Source organism: Miniopterus schreibersii (assembly GCF_964146895.1).
Source record: "Miniopterus schreibersii genome assembly, chromosome: 4".
NCBI classification, from domain to species: domain Eukaryota; kingdom Metazoa; phylum Chordata; class Mammalia; order Chiroptera; family Miniopteridae; genus Miniopterus; species Miniopterus schreibersii.
This window is the reverse complement of record NC_138105.1, coordinates 26,886,061-26,908,355: the sequence shown is the minus strand read 5'-3', so window position 1 is coordinate 26,908,355 and position 22,295 is coordinate 26,886,061. Positions and strand designations below refer to the sequence as shown.

The 22,295-nt window shown below is 41.8% G+C and overlaps 1 protein-coding gene across 1 annotated transcript in view; it reads left to right on the top strand.

Moving 5' to 3' along the window:
* The first annotated feature begins 1,718 nt into the window (after positions 1-1,718).
* ADAMTS19 (ADAM metallopeptidase with thrombospondin type 1 motif 19) overlaps positions 1,719-22,295 on the top strand; it is a 219,024-nt gene continuing 198,447 nt past the window's right edge. Inside the window, exons 1-2 of the mRNA XM_081135323.1 lie at positions 1,719-1,890; positions 2,471-3,111. Of these exons, the coding sequence (XP_080991449.1) occupies positions 1,800-1,890; positions 2,471-3,111 (732 nt within the window). The 5' untranslated portion in view covers positions 1,719-1,799. The remainder of the gene's footprint in view (positions 1,891-2,470; positions 3,112-22,295) is intronic.

The following is a 22,295-nucleotide window of genomic DNA, read 5'->3' as shown; positions in this document are numbered from 1 at the left end:
CATTTTAGAGCTTTTGCAAGACAAGGTTTGGAGACAAAACACTCTTGACAAACACACCTAGAGGGTCTTTGTGTTTGTTTTTTTAACTCTGGACCACTCAAAGAAAGTATTCTAGGACCCTGCTTATTCAAACAATGGCTTTCCTTTGAAATAAGATCGTCTGCCTCCATGAAAGGCATAGTAGTCACCTTTGACACAAGGAACAGAAGGTAAAACAACAAAGGATGTGAGGAACCAACCTCAGCGCTGGCATTTTAAAAAAACCTGATTTGCATTAACTCATATCTAGGTGTCTGGCCTAGTCCAGAGGGTGCAAATGACAGGTTAGATCAATCACCCTGGAGTCTGATCTGGAAGGTTTGACGCGGCCACGAAAGGGGGTGTGGAAAGGGGTGTAGGCGCCACAAAGAGCTCTAACAAAGGGGGCAATAATATTCAAGGTTGAATTTCCCCCCAAAGACAGAAACAGCAAAAATATATTTAATGAACAACAACAACAAAAGTAAAAAAGGCAAAATAATCTCACTTGGCCTGAAGTCTTTAGAATACAATATTTAACATCAGTCCCCTTAATCTCACCCTCATTAGGAGTGGGTGTGGTGTATATGTGGGGTGTGTGTGAGAGAGAGAGAGAGAGAGGGAGAAATTGATAGTACTGAGGCATGGGAAGCCTGAAAGATAAGGTGGGATAAGAGGCTCTGAAACGTCAGGGTGTCTACTGTCCTGGGAACTTCTGAAGCACACTGCATGACGAATTACATTATCTCCGAGCTTAGCGAATTCCTAGAGACAAAGATGGGAAGAAAAAAATATCAAAGGTCTTTGGTAAATGGGGCCCAGCTTTGAGCTTAAGTCTGCACTAAGTGCTGCTTTGTGCGATGTGCGGCGGGGGAGAGCTCGACCCAAGGAGGAGCCTGCGCGAGAGCGCGGGGTGGGAAGAGGGAGGCACTCATACCTGCGCACACCTCCCCTGGGGATGGGTGAGTGGGTGCGTGTAAGGATGCAAATCGGGCTCCTAGAGCAGCCAATCAGGAGTCGGGTGAGGAAATTTGGGTCCCCACCCCACCCCAACCGGGCGTGTGAGCACGTGTGCGGTGTTCGGGGACCTTTGTCCCGCAAAGTCACGCTTGGCGGGCAACCTTGGTCCCTTTTTCTTGTCGGATCAGTTTGCATCTTTTCTCCTCCAACACCCCACCTTGCGCGCCGAGTCTCCCCGTCACCCTCCCGCACATTGGCTCCCGCGCCGCGGCCGGGGCGAGCCTGCAGGACTCCGGGCTGGAGGCGCGTGCGGACACTGCACACCAGGCTGCGGGACCGCGGCACCAAGCCCCGGCGGGCCGGCGCGGCTGCAGGCGCCCAGCAGCGGCGCGCACACCGCGGCTCCCCAGCCCGCGCGGGGCGGTCCTCCCGCCGTCTCCAGGCAGCGCTGCCCGCCTGCGCTCGCCGGCTCCCGGCTGGCCGTGGGTCGGTCCTGTGGGGCTCCGGAAACTCCTGCCACGTCCAGAACACAGAAAATAGACTCATCACCTAATTCGCCTGGGAGCCGGAGAGCTGCGGGGCTGTGGCGCTGCCGGTCCCCGCTCCTCCCCCCACCCCACCCCACCCCACCCCACCCCCGCCCGTGCTCGGGCAGCCTCTCGGAGTCACACAGCACCCCCCCCCCCCCCCCCCCGGCAGACAAAGGGCCTGGGCAAACTCGCCGCCCGGCCTTCTTGCGCTCCGGGGAGGCGGCGGCGCCCGCGGTGGGTCGCGCAGGGAGGCGCGCGCGGGGCAGGGAGCCGCGGCCGCAGGAGCGCGGGATGGGGCAGAGCCGCGAGATGCGCCTGGCTCACCTCTGCTGCTGCTGCCTCCTTTACCAGCTGGCGGGCTTGTCGAGCGGGATCGTTTCAGGTAAGTTCCGCAGGGACTCGCTTTCCAAGGTCCCCGGGCTCGGAGACCCGGGACGCACGGGGCGGCGGGGCTGGTGCAGCCCGTGCGCCGCGAGCGGGGCTCAGTGGGCAGCGACGAAAGGAGCGTGCGGGTGCGGGTGCGGGTGCGGGGGTCACGCTCGAGAGCCAAGCGCCGCTCTCCGGGCCTTTTTAAAGCCATCCTGAAAGGACTCGTTTTCCTCGGTGAGAGGAGTGGCGTTTGCGAAGGCGCGCTTACAGCACCTGGAGGGAAGCTGGGGAGCCCGTCAGTGGAGAGCTCCGCTCCGGCACGTACTTCAGAAAAGTATTTAACTGTGCCGTTGTCTTCGCTGCACCTTTCAGCAACCCAGTGCTGTCACCAGACCCGACCGCCCGCTCCCGCTCCCGCTCCCTTCCCCCTGCCCTATAATAGTACTTTTATTTTGAAAACGCTTGGATCTGTAATCTGATCGCGAGGCTTCGGGGGCTGCCGGAGTTTCAGGGGCTAGACGGGTGGTCTCGGACGCCTGGGAGCGGGCGCGCCCGCGCATTCAGCCCGCACCTCTGTGTCTGCCCCCCCGCAGGGCTGCCGTTCGCCCCGGACCGCGAGGAGTGGGAAGTCGTGTTTCCTGCGCTCTGGCGCCGGGAGCCGCTGGACGCGGCGGGCGGCAGCGGGGGCAGCGCCGACCCGGGCTGGGCGCGCGGCGCCCGGGCGCAGGCGGCCGGCAGCTCCCGCGAGGTGCGCTCCGTGGCCCCCGCGCCGCCCGAGGAGCCCGCGGAGGGCCCGTCCGAGCCCGGGCCCCGGCCCCGGCCCCCGCCGCCGCCGCCGGGGGCCGAGGAAGACGAGGAGCTCGAGTCTCAGGAGCTGCCGCGGGGATCCGGCGGGGATGCCGCCCTGTCCCCCGGCGCCCGGGCCGCGTGGCAGCCGCCGCCGCCCCCGCAGCCGCCCCCGTCTCCGCCCCCGGCCCTGCACGCGGAGCCGGAAGGCGACGAGGTGCTGCTGCGGATCCCGGCCTTCTCCCGGGACCTCTACCTGCTGCTCCGGAGAGACGGCCGCTTCCTGGCGCCGCGCTTCGCGGTGGAACAGCGGCCGAGCCCCGGCCCCGCGCGGGCGGCGAGCGCGCCGCGCCCTCCCGCGCCGCCCGACGCCGCCTGCTTCTACACCGGGGCGGTGCTGCGGCACCCCGGCTCGCTCGCCTCGTTCAGCACCTGCGGCGGCGGCCTGGTAAGCGCCCCGCGCCCCCCGCGCACCTCCCCCGCCCCCGCCCGCTCCCCCTCCGGGACCAGCTGATTTGCGTGCACCGCGCCCGGGCCGCGCCCGCACCGCCCCGTCCACGCCGCCCACCGCCCAGGGAGCGTCTCCAGGGCAGTCAGCCGACCTGCAGGCTCGGTGGGTGGGTGGGTAGCCGTCGCATTCCAGACGGTTACACGTTTCTACCGAATACTGTGGGAAACTGCCTCCTTGTAACTCTTCCCCCCCCTCCCGCCCCCCGTTTCACTTTTTTCCTGTTTTCCAAAATAAGCCCACCACGTGGTGCCTTTCAGGAGCTTGGAAGACAACCAGTCTGCTCACTGCTGAATCTCCTCGTGTGTGTCCCTCACCCCCAGTTCCTCCTCGGTTACCTTACAGGATTTTTCATGTCCTGCTTCAGAGTTGTCAGAACAGTTCTCTGAATTGCGCTCTGACCACTGTCTACACTTTATACACGTGCACAGCCAGAGGGGACAGCTGTTCAGGGTTCCCCTGGAGGACAGGAGTGGAGCAGGACCAAACTGAAACACTGGGAGCCGTTGACTGTTGTGGGAGGACCTTAGAAGCCAGTCAGTATTCAAAGGGTTTTGGTTTCTATGACTTAACGTTATATTTTCTGGGGTGTCCATTTTATCTGGCAATAGTTCCTTTTCTTCTTTCCACTCCTCGGGGAAAGTAGCAGGTGTGAGAGCCTTGCTAAGAGGCCTGCTGGAACAGGAGAGTCACAGCCATTTGCTCTGTCTGAAAAAATAGAGATCTTCATTCGATTTTCCCCCCCTCTGCCTTGACGCAAGGCTTTGGATAATTGTTACCTCCTGTACTAGGCCTTTACTTTGTGGTAAAGTATACATAGCATAAAAGTTACCATTTTACCCATGTTTAGGTGTCCCCTTCAGTGGCATTAGCTACAGTCGCATTGTGCAGCTTTGTCACCATGGCCTTTCCTGTGGGTTTGAAACGCACAAAATATTGAAAACGCGCATGTGATTGGTGGCTTCGTTTTGTTGTTCCCAGGGAGCCACTGATGAAATCCACAAGGACGGGTCTGAAAGCAACCTGTCTATTTGGAGAAAAATCTAACAGTTAATTATTTAATCCTTTTGAAAGCACTTAATTGTTCGGGATCTCATCTTTCCTATTGATAGCGGGAAATATCAGCACAATCAAAGCTACCCAAAGCCATGAAATGGAAAAAGATGGTTAAAAGTCCAAACTAAATAAAACGGCATTTTTTTTTTTTTTTAACCTATGTTGTCCTAAGGTTCCATAGTCAAGTGATGTAAATGACTGGATAGGGTTATATTTTACCAGATGCTCATAGTGATGAATATTCAAATATGAACATTTTTAGCCATGAGTGAAAAAAATTGGCATGGAAAAAAAATCACATGAAAAGCTTTTAAAAATGTTTTTTGTGGAACTGATGTTTGAACACCTCACTGGGGGAGGAGGGGGAACATTTTGTGGAGATTTCATTGTCCACTGGTGTTTGGCCTGGGATTAAATAATTACATATAGAAAGTTCTTGGTGTGATGGAAGGAATAGGGGATAAAGCATTTCACTGTGTTGAAATGTGGGCTTTTGGTCAGATTTTCCAAATGAGCAATGCCTTCTCTCCATACTTAAGGGAGCAAAGTTAGAATTATGAGTAGGTTTTTCATAGACTGAATAGCAGTTTGACATACCTCCCTGTTTATCATGTTGGACTTCTACTCACTTTTCCTATTAGCCACATATGTATATGTTCTGAACTGGGAAGCCTTTGTTATTGAGGAAAACTGACATTGCCAGCAATACAGTATAGCAGTCAGACTTTGAGTAAAAAGTTAGGCAAATAGCCAAAAAGGGTGGGTTTGTTACTGCAGACTCTACCATGCCAGCCCTTTCCCTTATGAGGGTGGGTTAAGAAAGAGAGAGTATAATTTGTTATCTGAGCCCTAACACTGGCTTGCTTCCTGATGATCCCCAAGTCCCCTACCTCTCTGGAATTCAGCTTTCATAAGTAAAATGAGACGATGGGATGATTTCATTAAAAACTGGATGATAGAATTAAAATTCGACTGCATGTTAAACGTATTCTTCGTCCTGGGTTGGGGGCTCACAGATTATTATAAGGACATCATAGACAAGTAGATATGACATAGGTCATCATGAAACAGTGACCTACTGTATGACATGATGCATCAAAAATTATGCCTGAGGTAAAGTCCCGTTTGGGGAGTTGGAGAAGACTTCCCAAAGTTTAATTGGATTTTTAAGCATGGGAGGCTTTCTCTTGGCAGAGAAGAGCTGAAGAGTGTTTCAGATAGAGGGAAGAGACTGGGTGGAAACGTGGAAGTGGAGGGTGTATCAGGGCAATGAAAAATAACCTCTCATGACTAGGCCACAAGGTGCAATAAGGGGAAAGGACCCTACAATAGCTGGTTAGATCAGACCTCAAAAGCCTTGTAAGCTGGAGTACAGGCTTCCTCTGGCTCGCTGCGGATTAGCCACAGGACTGCCTTTCTGCTCCTCTTTATTTCCAGAATTCTGTGATCCTGGAGTTCTAACGAGAGGAATCATGATGTCTTTCTATGAGGGTGAATTATTTATTAATGCAACTGCCTTTAGTTTGCAACAATTTTTTCTTCTCAGTAACTTTCTGATTGCCAGTGGCACAGGAAAGAGCAGACCACTAGGTATACCTTCCCTTCCCCTCTGAGTAGTGATGCATACTGGGGCCTGAACTCCTCAACACCTTTTGGGTTGTTACAGATTATCAGTTGTCCAGTATTGCAACGTGGTGAACATTCATGAGACTGGTCATTCATTCTCCAGATATCAATCTAACTTGTGCTGGGAAGGGAAAAGTATTAGAATGGAGAAGTTGGTTACAAGGTCAGGTGTTGCCTTTTCAAAGTACTTAATCTTTCTGGGTCTCATTTTCCCTATTTATAAAATGCACAAATTGTATTTTATATCTGGCAGTTGATATATAAAGTGTTCTTACTATTTCTGTTTCTCCTTATTAGTCTCTGATATTGAATAATAATCTGATTTGAGCCATAAGAGGCACACAAATATAATGTGAAGCAATTAAATGTTTATTGAACAACTCCTTTGAGCAAGGCACTGTGCAGATGCACAGAATACAAAAACAAGATGAAGAAGCCTTGGTAGGTTTCAAGGAGCTCCCAACATGGCCCTCCAGTCCCAACAGGTTGTGATTATGCACAAATGCAGGGATGCCCCAAGTGCTATGATGGCACCATCTTGTCCATCTCTTTTAATTTCCACAACATTGTAAGATATCTAATTTTTAGTGGCTACTCACTAGCAATCACTAAATAAAATACAACACATGCAGCACTTTATTATGTTTTAAATAACCATCTATTAAAATACAAAAAAGCAACAAATGAAATTCCATGAAAGAGTGCAACAAGTGTGGTCCCCAAAGTTAACGCAATACTTATACACACACACACCGCTCTCTAAGCCACCGGGCCGTGGTACACTAATCAGGACATACCTTGCCTATGGTTCTCTTTTTTTTTGAATATATTTTTATTTCAGAGAGAGAAAGGGAGAGGGAGAGAGAGATGGAAACATCAATGATGAGTCATTGATCAGCTGCTTCCTGCATGCCCCCTACTGGGGATGGAGCCTGCAGCCCCGGGCATGTGCCCTGACCGGGAATCAAACCATAATCTTCTGGATCACAGGTCGATGCTCAACCGCTGAGCCACGCCGGCCGGGTGTGTGGTTCTCTTTATATGGACTATTGAAATGACTATCAGTTATATTTAGATTATTTTTCCAGGATGATAAAGAGTGACTCCTAAAACTTGACTTAAATTTAGAGTTTTATATAGTAGTCATTTTTTTCTCCTTTTTTAAGGGAGAGTGGAAGGGAGGGAGGGGGAAAGAGGGAGACGGAGAGGGAGGGAGGGATCGCAGGCTGACGCCCTAACCACTGAGCCACACCAGCCAGGGCACAGTAGTCATTTTGATAAGCTCTTGATACAGAATCAATCTGCAACTTTGTGTAAATTAATTTTTTTTGCAATCTGCTTTCTTACTTGAATTAAAGTATTTGATGCCATAGCAAGTGCTGAACACTTAAATATTTGGAGGTGCCTGTTTCGGACAAGGTAGGTAGTTTATCAAGTACCAGCATGAAAGCAGGACGGGAGAGTGCCAGGGCAGGGATGGAGAAAGGTAGTGCACAACTAAGAGATTTGGGGGTAGAAGTGGAATCAGCATCCAAATGAAAAAAGTAAGATTGCAGATTAACCTCACACATCTACCTTCTTTGTTTGAGCCAAATCTCAGGAATGACAGAAAAGATATTCTAAATAAATCTAAAGCAGTATTATAAAAGAATGCCATCAGTGCATCAAACATTTTGAATATCTCTTGAAAGACTGAAACAGTTTGGATTGGATTAATGGAAAACATATATAGACGTTAGAAAACATCTGTGAGTGGTGGGAGCTATGCCAGAGGAGCTGTTGCACATGCAGCGGGTAGAGGGGGCCCCTAGAACAACTTCTTGGCTTTTTCTGATTTCCAGTGATGCCAACAAGTGGAGACCAAATGCGTGTCCCTAGGCAAGAGCAGAAAGAATAGAGATAGAGCTTTCGCAGGCATGTCGGTGAAACAGAGAATAAAGAGTCTTCTACTCTCGAAAGATGAGTTGTTGGCTCCCTGTACCCAGTAGACAGTCCCACCTGTCTTACCAAATAACTGGAAGAGAGCTGGGTAACTGAGCAGATAGGTGAGCAGGGAAACCAAAAAGAGATGAGCTGACACCCAAGAATACCTTTTAAGAAAACAAACCATATACAACAGAGCCATCAAACTGGTTAATTAATATATGAAGCAACAAAATTAATAGAATAAATAGAATACTTTAACAGAAGAATGAGAGTGGATATATATTTATGGAAAAACAAATTAAAAAAAAAAGAACACCTATTCGGAAAAATGATTAGATATAATGAAACTAAATTTTTTAACCATTCTAATTAAAAACTTCATATACGAACTGATCAGTAAGTTTGTGATCTAAAAGATCAAACCCAGAAATTATCTCAGAACATAATATTAAGGGACAAATGGGTGCAAAATATGAAAGAAAAGCTGTGAGCCAAAATTATAGATCTAAGTGATCCATATTTCTCTAATAGGAGTTCATTTTAAAAATAAGTTATAGGTTAGAATTTTTAAAATGGGTGAAATGTATCCTAAACATTTAATTCTAATTTAAATCACCAAAATATATATTAATCAGCCAGCCTTTGGACGTAAGGCCAGATACTACTTACTCCTTTGAGTACAGATCACATAACTGCTGTTCCAGGTGTGCCGCACTCACTGTCCACCAAACCAATTTCCAATATAGGTTTCTGTATTTGGAATAAAAATTAAAGACAAATGCAAGGGAATTTATGTGTATAATCCTGGACTTTAAAAAATTTTGAATCTTTTTTTCATTTGTTTTTTATTAAATACATTGGAGTAACATTTGTTAATAACATTATGTAAATTTCAGGTGTACAACTTTATAATAACAACATCTATATACTCTATTGTGTGCTCACCACCCAAAGTCTGGTCTCCTTATGTCACCAGGTATTTGATCCCCTCTAACCTCTTCATTCTCCCCCCACTCCTCTTTCCTTCTGGTACCCACCAGTCTGTTGTGTTTTTTGTTTGTTTGTTGCTTTTTGATTTATATCCCACATATGCATGATATCGTATGGCTCTTGTTCTTTTCCATTGACTCATTTCACTTAGCATAGTACTCTCAAAATCTATCCATGTTGTGTCAAATGGCAGTATTTCACCTTTTTAAATGGCTGAGTACTATTCCATTGTATATATGCACCAAATATTTATCTAATCATCTGCTGAAGGACACTTCGGTGTTTCCATGTCTTGGCTATTATGATAATGCCACAGTGAACATAAGGGTGCATATATCTTCATGAATAAGTGTTTTCAAAAAAAGTTTTCAAATCTTTTGTAGTTGTTTCATCCCAAATGAAATTAGATCTATCATCTATCTATTATCTATCTATCTATCTATCTATCTATCTATCTATCTATCTATCTATCTATCATCATCTATCTATCTGTCTATCATCTATCATGTATCTATCTCTATCTATCATCTATCTGTCTATCATCTATCTATCTATCTATCTATCTATCTATCTATCTATCTATCTATCATCTATCTATCTATCTATCAATCATCTATCTATCTATCTATCTATCATCTATCTATCTATCTATCATCTATCTATCTATCTATCTATCTATCTATCTATCTATCTATCTATCTATCTATCTATCTATCATCTATCTATCATCTATCTATCTATCATCTATCATCTATCTATCTATCTATCTATCTATCTATCTATCTATCTATCTATCTATCATCTATCTATCTATCTATCTATCTATCTATCTATCTATCTATCATCTATCTATCTATCTATCATCTATCTATCATCTATCATCTATCATCTATCATCTATCTTTGTAACTTATCTGTCTCAGGTTTTTCCAAAATCATCATGAAACAAACACACTTTTTGCACTCATAGCTCACTGGCTGTTAGTATTTAGTGTCTGGTTAAATTATGTAATTGCAAAATGTTGTGCCTACACATGTTTAAACAAATACAGCTGATTCTTGGTAAACGCGCAGGCCTACTGGTGGAAATAATCATGTACAGCAAGACAAGGGAGTAATCTACAAACTGTGAGCATTTGGCATGCAGTGGTCATATTTTGTGGATGGTGTATGTATAGAGTGTTATTTAATTCAATGATTTGAGTTGAATTGGCTGGTATAGCCAGTGTCGGTTAGGTAGAGGTTGAGAGAACTCTTTTTGTATCAGAAACAAATTTGCCAGGGATAAAGACACACACCGTCAGGTTGATGGACCAACCACCATGCTCAGAGTGGCAAAGAGAGATTCAAATCTATTCTGCGTGGCAGAATACTAGAAAATCAGAGATAAAGAGAAAATTGTACAAGTTTAATAAAGGAAAGATTATCTAGTGATATTAGTATCACCACAATGGAATGAATGTCTGATTGACATTAGAGACTGAATCAGTAATATGAGCAACTAGAGGATCATGAATTGATAGCTTCAGGGTTCTAAGGAAATATGCTTTTGAATCCTGACTCAGCCAAACAACTATTTAAACCTAAAGGCAAATTAAAATCATTTTCAAAATTATAAGGACTCACATTTTAACACTCAGGACCTCCAAAAAGTTATGCAATGAAGTCTTCCTCTACCACCCCTCCCCCAGTTATTACACCGTGTTCCTTCCTAGAGGTAGCCAGGGTTATTAGTTTCAGTGTACGATCTAGAGGTGGTTGATGCATAAACAATTAAATATGTATACATAAATTTATGGTTTTTAAACCCACATTGTTTACACACACAAGAGATTATCACATATGCATGCAAAAGAGGTTCCCCTTTCTTCTTTGGCGGTTCTGTTTTATCTGCAAGTATGTGCCGTATTCTCCATAATCAGTCTGGTGTTGATGGAATTTTGATTGATTCTACTATTTTCCTATTGTGCATAGTGCAAAACAATTTGCTGACCTAAGAATATCTGTTTCAAGGGACATGGGTATTGGTAATTTGGGGAGATACTGCCGGATTGCAGCCCAGAAGGTGGTGCCAATTTACAGTCTCAGGCCAGCGGAGTATAAGAGCACATTTCTCCTGTGCTGTTGCCAATATGGGTGTTATAAAAAATTTTGATCTTTGTGAAATCTAATAGGCAAAAACATGTTATTTCAATGTAGTTTTATTTATTTATTTTTGTGTCATTGTAGGCTAAGATCTTGTCTATTTTTATTCTTATTTCCTTTGCTGTAAACTTTCATATTCCCTACTTAGTCTTTTGGCTAAGATCAAGGGTAAATATCTGTTCTTATCAATTTAACATCTGATACGTCATCTATCCAAGGAAGCCATATTAAATAAAGTTTTGGAGCAGGGAGATGGAATAGGGCTACTTTCACTGTGTCACATAGACTTGGGATTTTTGTGTTTTCATTTTTGTCTGAAGGTACTTTTTGATTTTTTTCCTGACATAATTGTTAACCCATTCATTATTTAGGAACATGTTATTTACCCTTCATGTGTTTGTGTGTTTTTCAGTTTTCTTCTTGTAATTGATTTCTAGTTTCATACCATTGCATTCAGAGAAAATGCTTGATATGATTGAATCTTCTTAAAATTATTGAGACTTGTTTTGTGCCCTAACATGTGGTCTATCCTGCAAGTGTTTCATGTGCACTTGAAAATAATGTATATTCTGCTGATTTGGGATAAAATATTCTAAAAATATCAATTAAATCCATCTGGTCTAAGGTGTCATTTAAGGGCACTGTTCCCTTGTTGATCTTTCTGGGAGATCTATCCAGTAGTGTCTATGATGTGTTAAAGTCTGCTGCTTTGGCTGTATTACTGTTGATCTTTCCCTTTATGTTCGTCAGTATTTGCTTTATATATATAGGAGCTCCTAGGTTGGGTGCATAAATGTTTGCAAAAGTTATATACTTATTTTTAAAGAAAGATTTTTAAAAAATTGATTTTAGAGAAAGGGAGGGAGGGAGAGAGAGGGCGGGAGAGAGAGAGAGGGAGAAACATTAATGTGAGAGAAAAACATTGACTGGTTGCCTCCTGTCCATGCCCTGAACAGGATTGAACCTGCAACCTGGGTATGTGCCCTGACCAGGAATCAAACCAGCAACCTTTTGGTGCTCCAATCAACCGAGCTACATCAGCCAGGGCACAAGAGTTATATACTCTTGTTGGATCGATCCCTTTATCATTATGTAAGGTCCTTGTTTGTCTCTTATTATAGCTTTGCTTTAAAGTCTATTTTGTCTAAGTATTGCTACCCCAGCTTTTTAATTTTGTTTCCATTTGCATGAAATATTTTTCCCATCCCTTTACTTTTGGTCTGTATGTGTCTTTCTATTTGAAGTGGGTCTCTTGTAGACAGCAAATGTACGGGTCTTGCCTTTTTTTTTCTTTCTTTATCCATTCAGCTACCCTATGTGTTTTGATTCCAGCATTGAGTTCATTTACATTTAAAGTTATTATTGATAGGTACATAGGTGTTGCCATTTGATTATTCATATTTATGTTCCTTTTCCCCCCTTCTTAAAGAAGTCCCTTTAACATTTCTTATAATATTTGTGTGGTGGTGATGAACTCCTTTAACTTTTTCTTGTCTGGAAAGCTGTATCTCTCCTTCAATTTTAAATGGTAGTCTTGCTGGGTAGAGTAGTCTTGGTCATAGGTCCTTGCTTTCCATCACTGCAAATATTTCATGCCAATGCTTTCTGGCCTAAAATGTTTCTCTTGAGAAATCAGCTGACAGTCTTATAGGAGCTCCTTTGTAGGTAACTTTCTTTTTCTGCTTTGAAGATTCTCTATCTTTAACCCTTGCCATTTTAATTATGATGTGTTTTGCTGTGGGCCTCTTTGGGTTCATCTTGTTTGGGATGCTTTGCGCTTCTTGGACTTGTGTGTCTTTTTCCTTTACCAGGTTAGGGAAAATTTCAGTCATTATTTCTTCAAATAGGTTCTCAATCCCTTGTTCTCTCCCTCTCTCCTACTGTTACCTCACCAAGCAGATGTTGTTATGCTTTATGTTGCCCCATAGGTCCCTTAAATTATCCTCATTTTTAAAATTCTTTTTTCTCTTTGCTGCTCTGATTGTTGTTGTTGGTTTTTTTTCTGCTACCTTCTCTTCCATATTGCTCATTCACTCCTCTGCCTCATCTAATGTGCTGTTAACTTCTTCTAGTGCATTCTTCATTTCAGTTGTTGTATTCGTCATTTCTGACTGGTTATTTTTCATGATTTCTGTGTCCTTTCTTATGCTTGCTATCTCTTTTTTGAAGTTTTCACTTCTTTGAACATCCTTATAATCATTGTATTGAACTGTGTATCTGGTAGATTTCTTGCCTCCATTTCATTCAGCTCTTATTCTGGAGATTTCTTCTGTTCTTTCATTTGGGGCATGTTTCTTTGTCTCCCCATTTTGGCTGCCTCTCTGTGTTGGTTTTTGTGTATTAGGTAAGTCTGCTATGTCTTCCAGTCTTGGTAGAGCGGCCTTATGTAGAATGTGTCCTATGGAGCCCCCTGGCCCAGTCTCCCTTATCACCTGATCTGAGTGCTCTAGGTGTGTTCTCTGTGTGGATTGTATGTGTCCTGTTGCAGTTGAGCCTTGATTGCTGTTGGCAGGTCCCTGGGTGGGGTTGACCCTCAGGGTGGCTGGCTGTGAAGATTGGACATGATCACAGTGTATGATCTACTGTGCAGGGGCTGACACCATTAAGTGGAATTTTCCCCATAAAGGTCTGGTATGTGCTGTGACCATACTTTTGGTGTGCTCCTTGTGGAGCTATTGGGTGGCGCTCTGTTGTGGTCTGAACCCAGCCTCCATGTGTGTTGGTTCTGGGACCTCTTGGAAGGGACTTCAGTGCAGGTCAATGTCAGACACAGCCTTTGACCAGCCCTGGGCTACCTGTCAGGAACTACAAAGCTATCCATGGTTGGTAGCTTCCTGTGCTTGGCCTGGGTGTGCATTGGAGGAGCCGTGCTCTGAACCAAGTCTGGGTTAGTTTAGAAAAAGGCCCAAGTACCTTGAGACCTGCTATTGCCTGCCCATTGCCCATTAGGTTCAGCCATTGAAAGACCCTTGTGTGGTATGTGAATTGTGTGAGGCAGGTTCTCAGGGAGTCACCAGATACAGGTGCGTAGTATCCACCAGGTAAATACAGATTCAAACTCAGTGTCAGTGTTGGGTCTGGGACTACTCAGCAAAAGTCTCAAGGTACACTGAGGTCAACTCCTAGCCCCCTGGGGCCTGCAGATTTTTGTGGTTGGGTGGGATTTCAGAAAATTATTAGGCTAGAACAGATTAAGATTTGGCTGGTATGGAAGGAGAACTTAACACAGGAAAAGTGTCACTTGTTAGCCATGCAGGAAGTCGGCCCTTGCCCTGAAGCCACACAACTCAGTTTCTCCCTGTGTGTCTCTGGCACCCTTTCATCCCCTAGGTTGACCAGAATACCCCTAAAGTTTTTAAAAAAAGACTGATGTGGGCTCAAGCTGGCTGCCACTGACAGAGCCTCCAGCTTTGTGGGGGTTGAGGAGGGCAGGGCCTCAGGGAGTTTTCCAAGTGGAGCTCATGGAACTCTTGGAGCTACTGCCCTGTGGGGGAAATTTTTAACCCAGGAAAGATGCATCCCATGGGCTGTAGGAAGACTCAACACAGGGCCATTAGAGGCTGTCTCTCCAGCCCTTGCCCTAAAGTCATAGAGCTCAGTCTGTCCCTGTGTGACTCGGATACCCCCTGAGCTACTGTCCCTCTGCTGTTGCCTAGGGTGAGTGCTTGTGAGAGTTTGTGTGTTGTCCTTTTAAGAGGCTGACTGAATTTCTAGCAGCCTTTAGAATTACCCAGGCGGGCATGGAACCCCCAATGAATTTCACTGCCAGGTGCTATGTGGGCTCCTCTTCCTGGTTCTTGTGCTCTGGGCTGGAGAGCCTAGCGTGGGGTTCAGGGGAGACCTCTGCAGGTGAAATATCCCTCCAGATTATCAACTGCCACATATGGGTGTGGAGCCAGCCCCTTTGTTTCTCTGACCCTCTTACTAGTCTTGCTGTAGCTTCTTCTTTATATCCATAGTTACAGAACTTCTGTTCAGCTACTCTTTTTTAAAACCGATTTTTAGAAGAAGAGGAAGGGGTGTGGAGAGTGAGAGAGAGAGAGAAACATTGATTTGTTGTTCCTCTTATTTATGCATTCATTGGTTGATGTTTGAATGTGCCCTGAACTGGGGATCAAATCTGCAACCTTGGTGTATTGGACAAGCTCTAACTGACTGAGCTACTTGGCTAGGGTCTCAGCTACTTTTCAGATATTCTCTAGGTTGATTGTTCTATAATCTAGTTGTAATTTTGATATGGTCATGGGAGATGAGTGCAGCTTTCACCTACTCGGCTATCTTGAACTCCTGTCCCCCAGGAAATTATTTAAGGGAATCTTAAAATATTTTTTATGCAACACTAAAACAGAGCACATTTCTATTGTGCTCACACACAATGAGATGTTTTTGCTTAATTGCAATTACATTTTTACCCCAGATGGTCTTATGGCTTGTGTTTGCAAAATAAAGAATAATCAGAGGCGTTCCAGGTTCCTGCTAGATTGGAAGTGTATTACGTTAGAGATGTAATCTGACATATTTTGAGGCCATGAGAGAACCAGGGGTCTGTCTTGGATTATGATTTGGGGGTGGGGGGTTCCTGAAAGGTAGCTAAGTGAGGAGCATAATTTAACGCAGAGTGCATTTAGGGTGCAGCCATGGCGAGCACATCATCTTGTCTCCATCTCATCTTTATTCTAATGCCAAGCCCTAGACTGAGAGAAGTGAGAAAGTGGGAACTCAGCCATTTCAATGCTCCCAGATATTTGAACAGAATTATTGCATGGTGGTGTTGGGAGGCCCTTGGGGACGAGATAGCTCAGGCCTGCCTTTTCCAGCAACAGAGACTTGGTTTCATTTCATAATTAATTTGCCTATATCTGCAATAAATTATTAACTATTTAGGCTTTAACTCAGATGATTAGGGAATAGGACTGATAAGCCCAGGCCAATTTTGGCATTCTTAAACAGCTTCTGTTTGCCTGTTGTTTTCCATTAAAAAAAGTAAGATCTAAACATATTTTTTCTCTTCACAAACATGTAAAGATATTTTGCCCCAGATTTTTTTCAGCCCTCTTGCTTCTGCTTGGTTTCACCTAAACTCTATGGCCACATTCTGCAGAGACCCCGTATCATCAGCTCATGTTTTTGAGGCCCTGTTTCTTAAAATCTGGTGTGCAGACTCCTTATCAAAGTCATGGCAGTGGGGGCGAGGTAGAGGAAGTTAGAGATTCTCCATTAAAAATTGGACCCCCCCCCCAAAAAAAAAATAGAATTGGAATTTCAGATTGCGTTTCAAACCTAAGAAATGTAGTTAAAAAGAATCCAAGGTAATTCTTGTGCAAGCTGAAATTTGAGGGCAGCCACTTCAGTGGCTCGGAAAACTCCAGAACTCATGATCTTCAATGACTAGATTTACTTCCACCAAACTTTATACCCTAGGCATTTTGAATGAATTTTAGTACTCCTTTTTAACTCCAGTTATAGTAAAGTTGGGTACCTTCTGTCTTTACCTCTAACCTTCTCCCAGGAACCCACTTAGATTTCATTGAGCTAGAAAGGAATTTATGGATTTCAGGGGATTATTCAACAGGTCATGCATGTGAACTAGTTGGGAGATAATGTAAAGGGGCCTTAATGCCAGTATGAGTGTTTTTCTACTTTTCAGGTGAAAAAGTATACAAAAGTTGAAACTTGCTTCCCATTCTATAATTTGGAAGTAAATAGAGCAGATTATTTTAAACTGTCATCAATAGTTTCGTGGGTAATGTGGTAGGAGAATTAAAGTATTATATTACCAGATGTTTCACAATAGTTACTGTAATAAGATGACATTTATCAGAAATAAAGGAAGAAACATGCCTTCAGATTGAAAGGGTCCCACCGTACTACCAAGTTCTGATGTGGATAAATGAAGATGGAAGCACATTATAGAGGAATTTTAGAGCATCAGTAAACTTGTGAGAGATGATTTACACTGACTGGCAGTGCAGTGTGATCAGGTTAAGAGGTTAAGAGGACCTTGGACATGCATGAGAATTAAATGGTAAGCCTACTCAAATGGCAGAAATAAAACAGCAAGTTTTATTTACTCATTCACATCCTAAGAATTTTTATGCCAAGAGTCCCATAAGCCCTGGCCGGTTGGCTCAGTTGGCTGGGCGTTGTCCCACACACCCAAAGGTTGCTGGTTCGATTCCCAGTCAGGGCACATGCCCAGGTTGTGGGCTTGATCCCAGAAGGAACTTGCAGAAGGCAGCAGATTGATGTTATGCTCTCACATTGATGTTTCTCTCTTCTCTCTTTCTCTCACTCTAAAAATCAAAACTATTCTTAAAAAAAAATGAGTCCCATAAAACTCATTAGAGTTAACAGCCCCCCAAAATAAATAGATAACATGCTACGAGGAGTGGCCAGGCAAATAACTCTATTAGCTAATCTGATTAGTGCAAATTGTCTCCATTATAATTTGGATTTAAATGTATGTAATAGCAACAAAAATGTGCTAGATATATCTCCATTATTAAAGTATTATATTTCCAGCAAATATTTTAGTGTGCAAGTTCAGTCATTGGTAGAGGAACTTATGTAGAATTAGCATAAGGTCTTTGTGTTGTCTGATTCTCATTGTATGCTTGCAGATAAAGTAAATATAACTTCAAAATTTTATTACAAAAAATAGATTGGAGTAACTTATTATAGAAATAACAATTAACAAAGTATAATGTCTGAGTAATTTATTGTGGAAGTATCTGTCTTTTTATAAATTTAATTACTTAGTGGCCCATTTTATCTACTAACATGGATCATTCCTATGTCTCAAGAGCTCTCTGATTAGAGTTTTGTCAGTTCAAAATAGGTGGTTGTAATTACTAATGTTTTAAAAGTATTGAATTGTTATCTTAAGGTTAAAGTTCCTACTTATAAACTTTTAAAAGTAGAACCTAATTATTTCTCATGAGTAAAATAGATTCATGAATATATCAAGCTGCTTTTTCAGTGTAACAAATTTAAAAGGATATTGTGAATGCTTTTTTTCCTAATATCTCCTGGTATGATTTACATACCATAAGATTCACCTAAATCTACAATTCCGTGATTTTCAGTATATTTACAGAATTGTGCCACCATCACCACAATCCAGGTTTAAAACATTTCCATCATCCCAAAGGGATCCCTCATACCCATTTGCAGTCACTCTTTTCCTAACTGCACTTCCAAGCCACCATTAATCTTTCTCTTTCTATAGTTTTACCTTTACAGTTTATGTAAATGAAATCACATATAATTTGGTCTTTTGTGTCTCACTTCTTAAACTCAATGTAGTGCTTTTGAGGTTCATCCATGTGGTAGCATGTGTCAGCAGTTTATTTTCTTTTCTTGCTGAATAATAGATTATTGTTTAGATAGACCACATTTTATTTACCCATTCATCAGTTGGTGGGCATTTGGATTGTTTCCACATTTTGGCTATGATGAATAATGCTAACATGAACATTTGTGTACAAGACTTGTATAGATAGATATTTATTTTCATTTCTCTTGGGTAGATACCTAGGGATGGAATTGCTAGGTCATATAGTAAATTTATGTTTAATATTTTACGAAACTGCCCAATTCTTTTCCTCAAAAGTACTGTAACACCAGCAGTGTGTTAGGGTTACAATGTCTCCACATCCTCAACAACACTTGCTGTTGTCTCTTCTTGATTATAACTATTCTTGTGATTGGGCAGTGGTGTCTTGTGGTTTTAATTTACATTTTTCTAGTGACACATTATGTTGAGTATCTTTTCATGTGCTGCTTCATAGCCACTGGTATGAATCATCTTTGGTGAAATGTCTACTCAAATCTTTTGGCTATTTTAAATTATTATTTTTTTTGTTTTTCTACTATTGAGTTTTTAGAGTTCTTTATATACAGGGTATCCCAAAAAATGTTGTATACACACTTTGACAGTTGATAGCTCAATTTTGAAAATGAAATGTATTTTAATAAACACTGCCTTTATAATTATTCAAAGTGTGTGTATACTTTTTTGGGGACACTATATTCTGGATGTAAATTTATTGTCAAACATATGGCTTGCTAATGTTTTCTTCTGGTCTGTGGGTTTCTACTCATTTTCTTTTTTTTTTTTTTAATATATCTTTATTGATTTCAGAGAGAGGAAAGGAGAGGGAGAGAGAGAGAGAGAGAGAGATAGAAACATCAATGATGAGAGAGTCATTGATCGAGCCCGCAACCCGGTCATGTGCCCTGACCGGGAATCGAACCCCGATCGCCTGGATCCTAGGTTGATGCTCAACCGCTAAGCCACCCCCGGCCGGGCTCTACTCATTTTCTTAATGTTGTCTTTAAAAGCCAATAATAATAATTAAAAAAAAACAAACAGTAAAAAATCCAAGTTATCTGTTTTTTTCTTTTCTTTTATTGAATGTGTTTTTGGTATTGTATCTGAGAACTTTGTGTCTAACTCAAAGTCACAGACTTTCTCCTACGTTTCCTTCCATAATTCGATTTTTACATTTAGGCCTATGATTAATTTTGTTACTTTTTGTGTATGGTGTGAGATAAGAATCTAAATTAATCTCTTTGCATATATGTATCCAGTTTTTTCTCAGCACCATTTGTTGAAAAGATCATCCTGTCCTCATGAAATGCCATACATAGAACTTTTGTCAAAAGTTAATTAACGATAAATGTACGTTTACTTTTAAACTATTAATAGTGTTCTTTTGATCTGTATGTTCATTTTATGTCAATACCATACTGTTTTGATTTATGTAGCTTTATAATATCTTTTAAATGCAGGAAATTTAAGTCCTTCAACTTTGATTTCCTTTTTTGAAACTGTTTTACCTATTCTGCATCCTTTGCATTTCTATATAAATTTTAGGATCAAACTGTCAATATCTCCAAGGAGTCTGCTGGGACTTTGATAGGGATTGTGTTTAAAGATGAATTTTGGAAGAGTTTCCATCTTAAACAATATGCAAGCTTTTTTGCTATTTGGAAATAATTATCACTAGAGCAATCATTAGGGAATATTTGTGAATACCCTGTTGATTAATAAGGAACAAAATTAGCTACTAATACCTCATAATGTTTACAATGGGCTAGACTTAAAATTCTTAAAGGATTTATGAAAACAAGTAATCAAAGCCATTCATTTGCAGGTATGCAAATAAGGTAAACAAAAATAGGAAGTTATACAATTAGTAGTGTCTGCAGAATTGGAATGTGAATTCAGGTATAAGGTCACTATTGTTTCATATATCCCACTGCTGTGAAAAAGACCAGAGTTGTTAGGGTCAGGGTTCAAATCAAGTAAATAAATAAATACGAACAAATAAACAACATCCAAGCCAAACTCCGTAGGAAGTAGATTTTAGTTGTAAACATTCAGAGTTATTCTGAAAGTATAGACTGTATCCACATTATTTTGGGTGTTTATTCAAATAGAACCAAGAATTGCTTTATTAGAAGCCAAAGCAATATACTCTCTGGTAATCTGAGTTTTGGCTATGGAATCATGATTGAGGAAACCTTAGGGAAATAAAAGCCCTTAGTTAATCGGTTAGGTATTAATTTAATAATGATATAAAGGAGCCCAGTAAAGGATAGAAATTCAGTTCATTCCAATAGATAATATTTCACATTTTAGCAGCTCTTACGTAGGGCTGTTTCATAACATGATGTCTTAGAACTGATGAAGTTTGATATGAAAGCAATGTGGACTTGGTATGATTTTTAGGAAGTGAATATTTATGAAGACCTCAGTGTAACTATTGTCCTGGAAAATGTGGCTCAGGAAGTAACGGAATGATACCTGAATGGTTCTATTTAAATTTTTGGTATTGAATAATAATGTATGGAGATATACACAGGAAAGCTTTATAGGTTTTTGTTTTTTTTTTTAATGTGCTTAAAAATCTATGGCTTAAGTTGACTCTAGGTCACGATTAAACCATTTCATCCCAGTAAATCTTATATTAAATCTGAGCTTCAAGGGATAAAACGATGGTCCATGAATTTTATCAGGAGAGATGCTTTGGATTGGTGAGGGGAAAATGGACAAGACATATATACCAATGTCACTTGAAAGTTGGGACCACATCTTAACTGGTAAAATGGTAAACTAAAGCAATATATTTGATTACTATTTAATTCCCATTATTATTTATTTTGCATTTTCAATTTCTACTCCTACTCCTTGTCAGGCCCCAAGAGTTGACTTCATCTGTATGAACTGACACAACCTTTCTGTGAAGGAGGTAGACTCATGAGGCGGTCAGTGGGTGGAAAGATAAAAGAGAAGTGAATTCACTGATGTATATTTAGAATATGTTTTAAGCTTAAGAATATGGAAATCTCTTATTTCTATTTGAAATGCTTTTGGAATAACATACTAAAGCATCCTTGGGGACAGCCTAACAGTGCACATTAATATGGTTTAAAAGGTCTCCAAAGCATTTGCCTATAGTTAGCTCAGTTGTAGTATTTTAGTAAGTGTTCTAATAACTTGGCTGCTCTTGCCCTTGGCCGTGGAATCTCCACAAATGCACAGTGTCCAATTTTGGGGTGCTTGGTCACATGGTCTTACGTGTTCCGAACCTATTAATAACTCACCATAGGCTTGTAAGATAATACATCAGACTGTATATTACAACTGCATAGTCAATGTATATTTAATCTTTCTCTCATTTCTTTCTCTTGCCTATTCCTCTAAAAGACATGTATTCAGTCCTCTGTTCAATGCTTCCAGATTCTCTTATTCTGGTAATTCTGAAATGGATTTCAATTAATTACTCTTCAAGAGTTAAAATAATAAAAGGGAAAGAGAAAACAGTGAAGGAGCACCATAATAATATAACAGGTTGTAACCATGATAACAACATAATTTTTAAGATACTTTACAGTTTATACCATGAATTTACAAAATCTTTTGTGATAGTGTGACTACACATTTTTAGACAGTAAGTGACCTGCTCAAACATTTGTTTAAATCTTAAAATCTTATGTGTAAATCTAGTTTTTATGAGCTGAGTTTTATTTTAAGGGAGCTGTAGGATGTATTTATGTAAGGGAAACCTATTGCAATTTTTTTTTGGTAAATAAATAATAACCCCTAGTTTAGTATAACTTTCTTAGCACAAATTAGTTTGGATGCTGTGTGTTTTACCTTTTAATAATTTAGGATACTTTTTATACATTTAAAACTATTCATAAACTTTACATATGAAAAATAAGAATAGCTTTCTATGCCCTGGCAGAGGTAGGTAGTAAATTACAAGAAACATACCTCCAAGAAATAGAAAAGGTGCTAGAGTCTTCCACCAATCATATTTACAAGGGACACCTCCACCTTTTTCTTTGTCAGGTCAGTGGAGAAAAATCAGT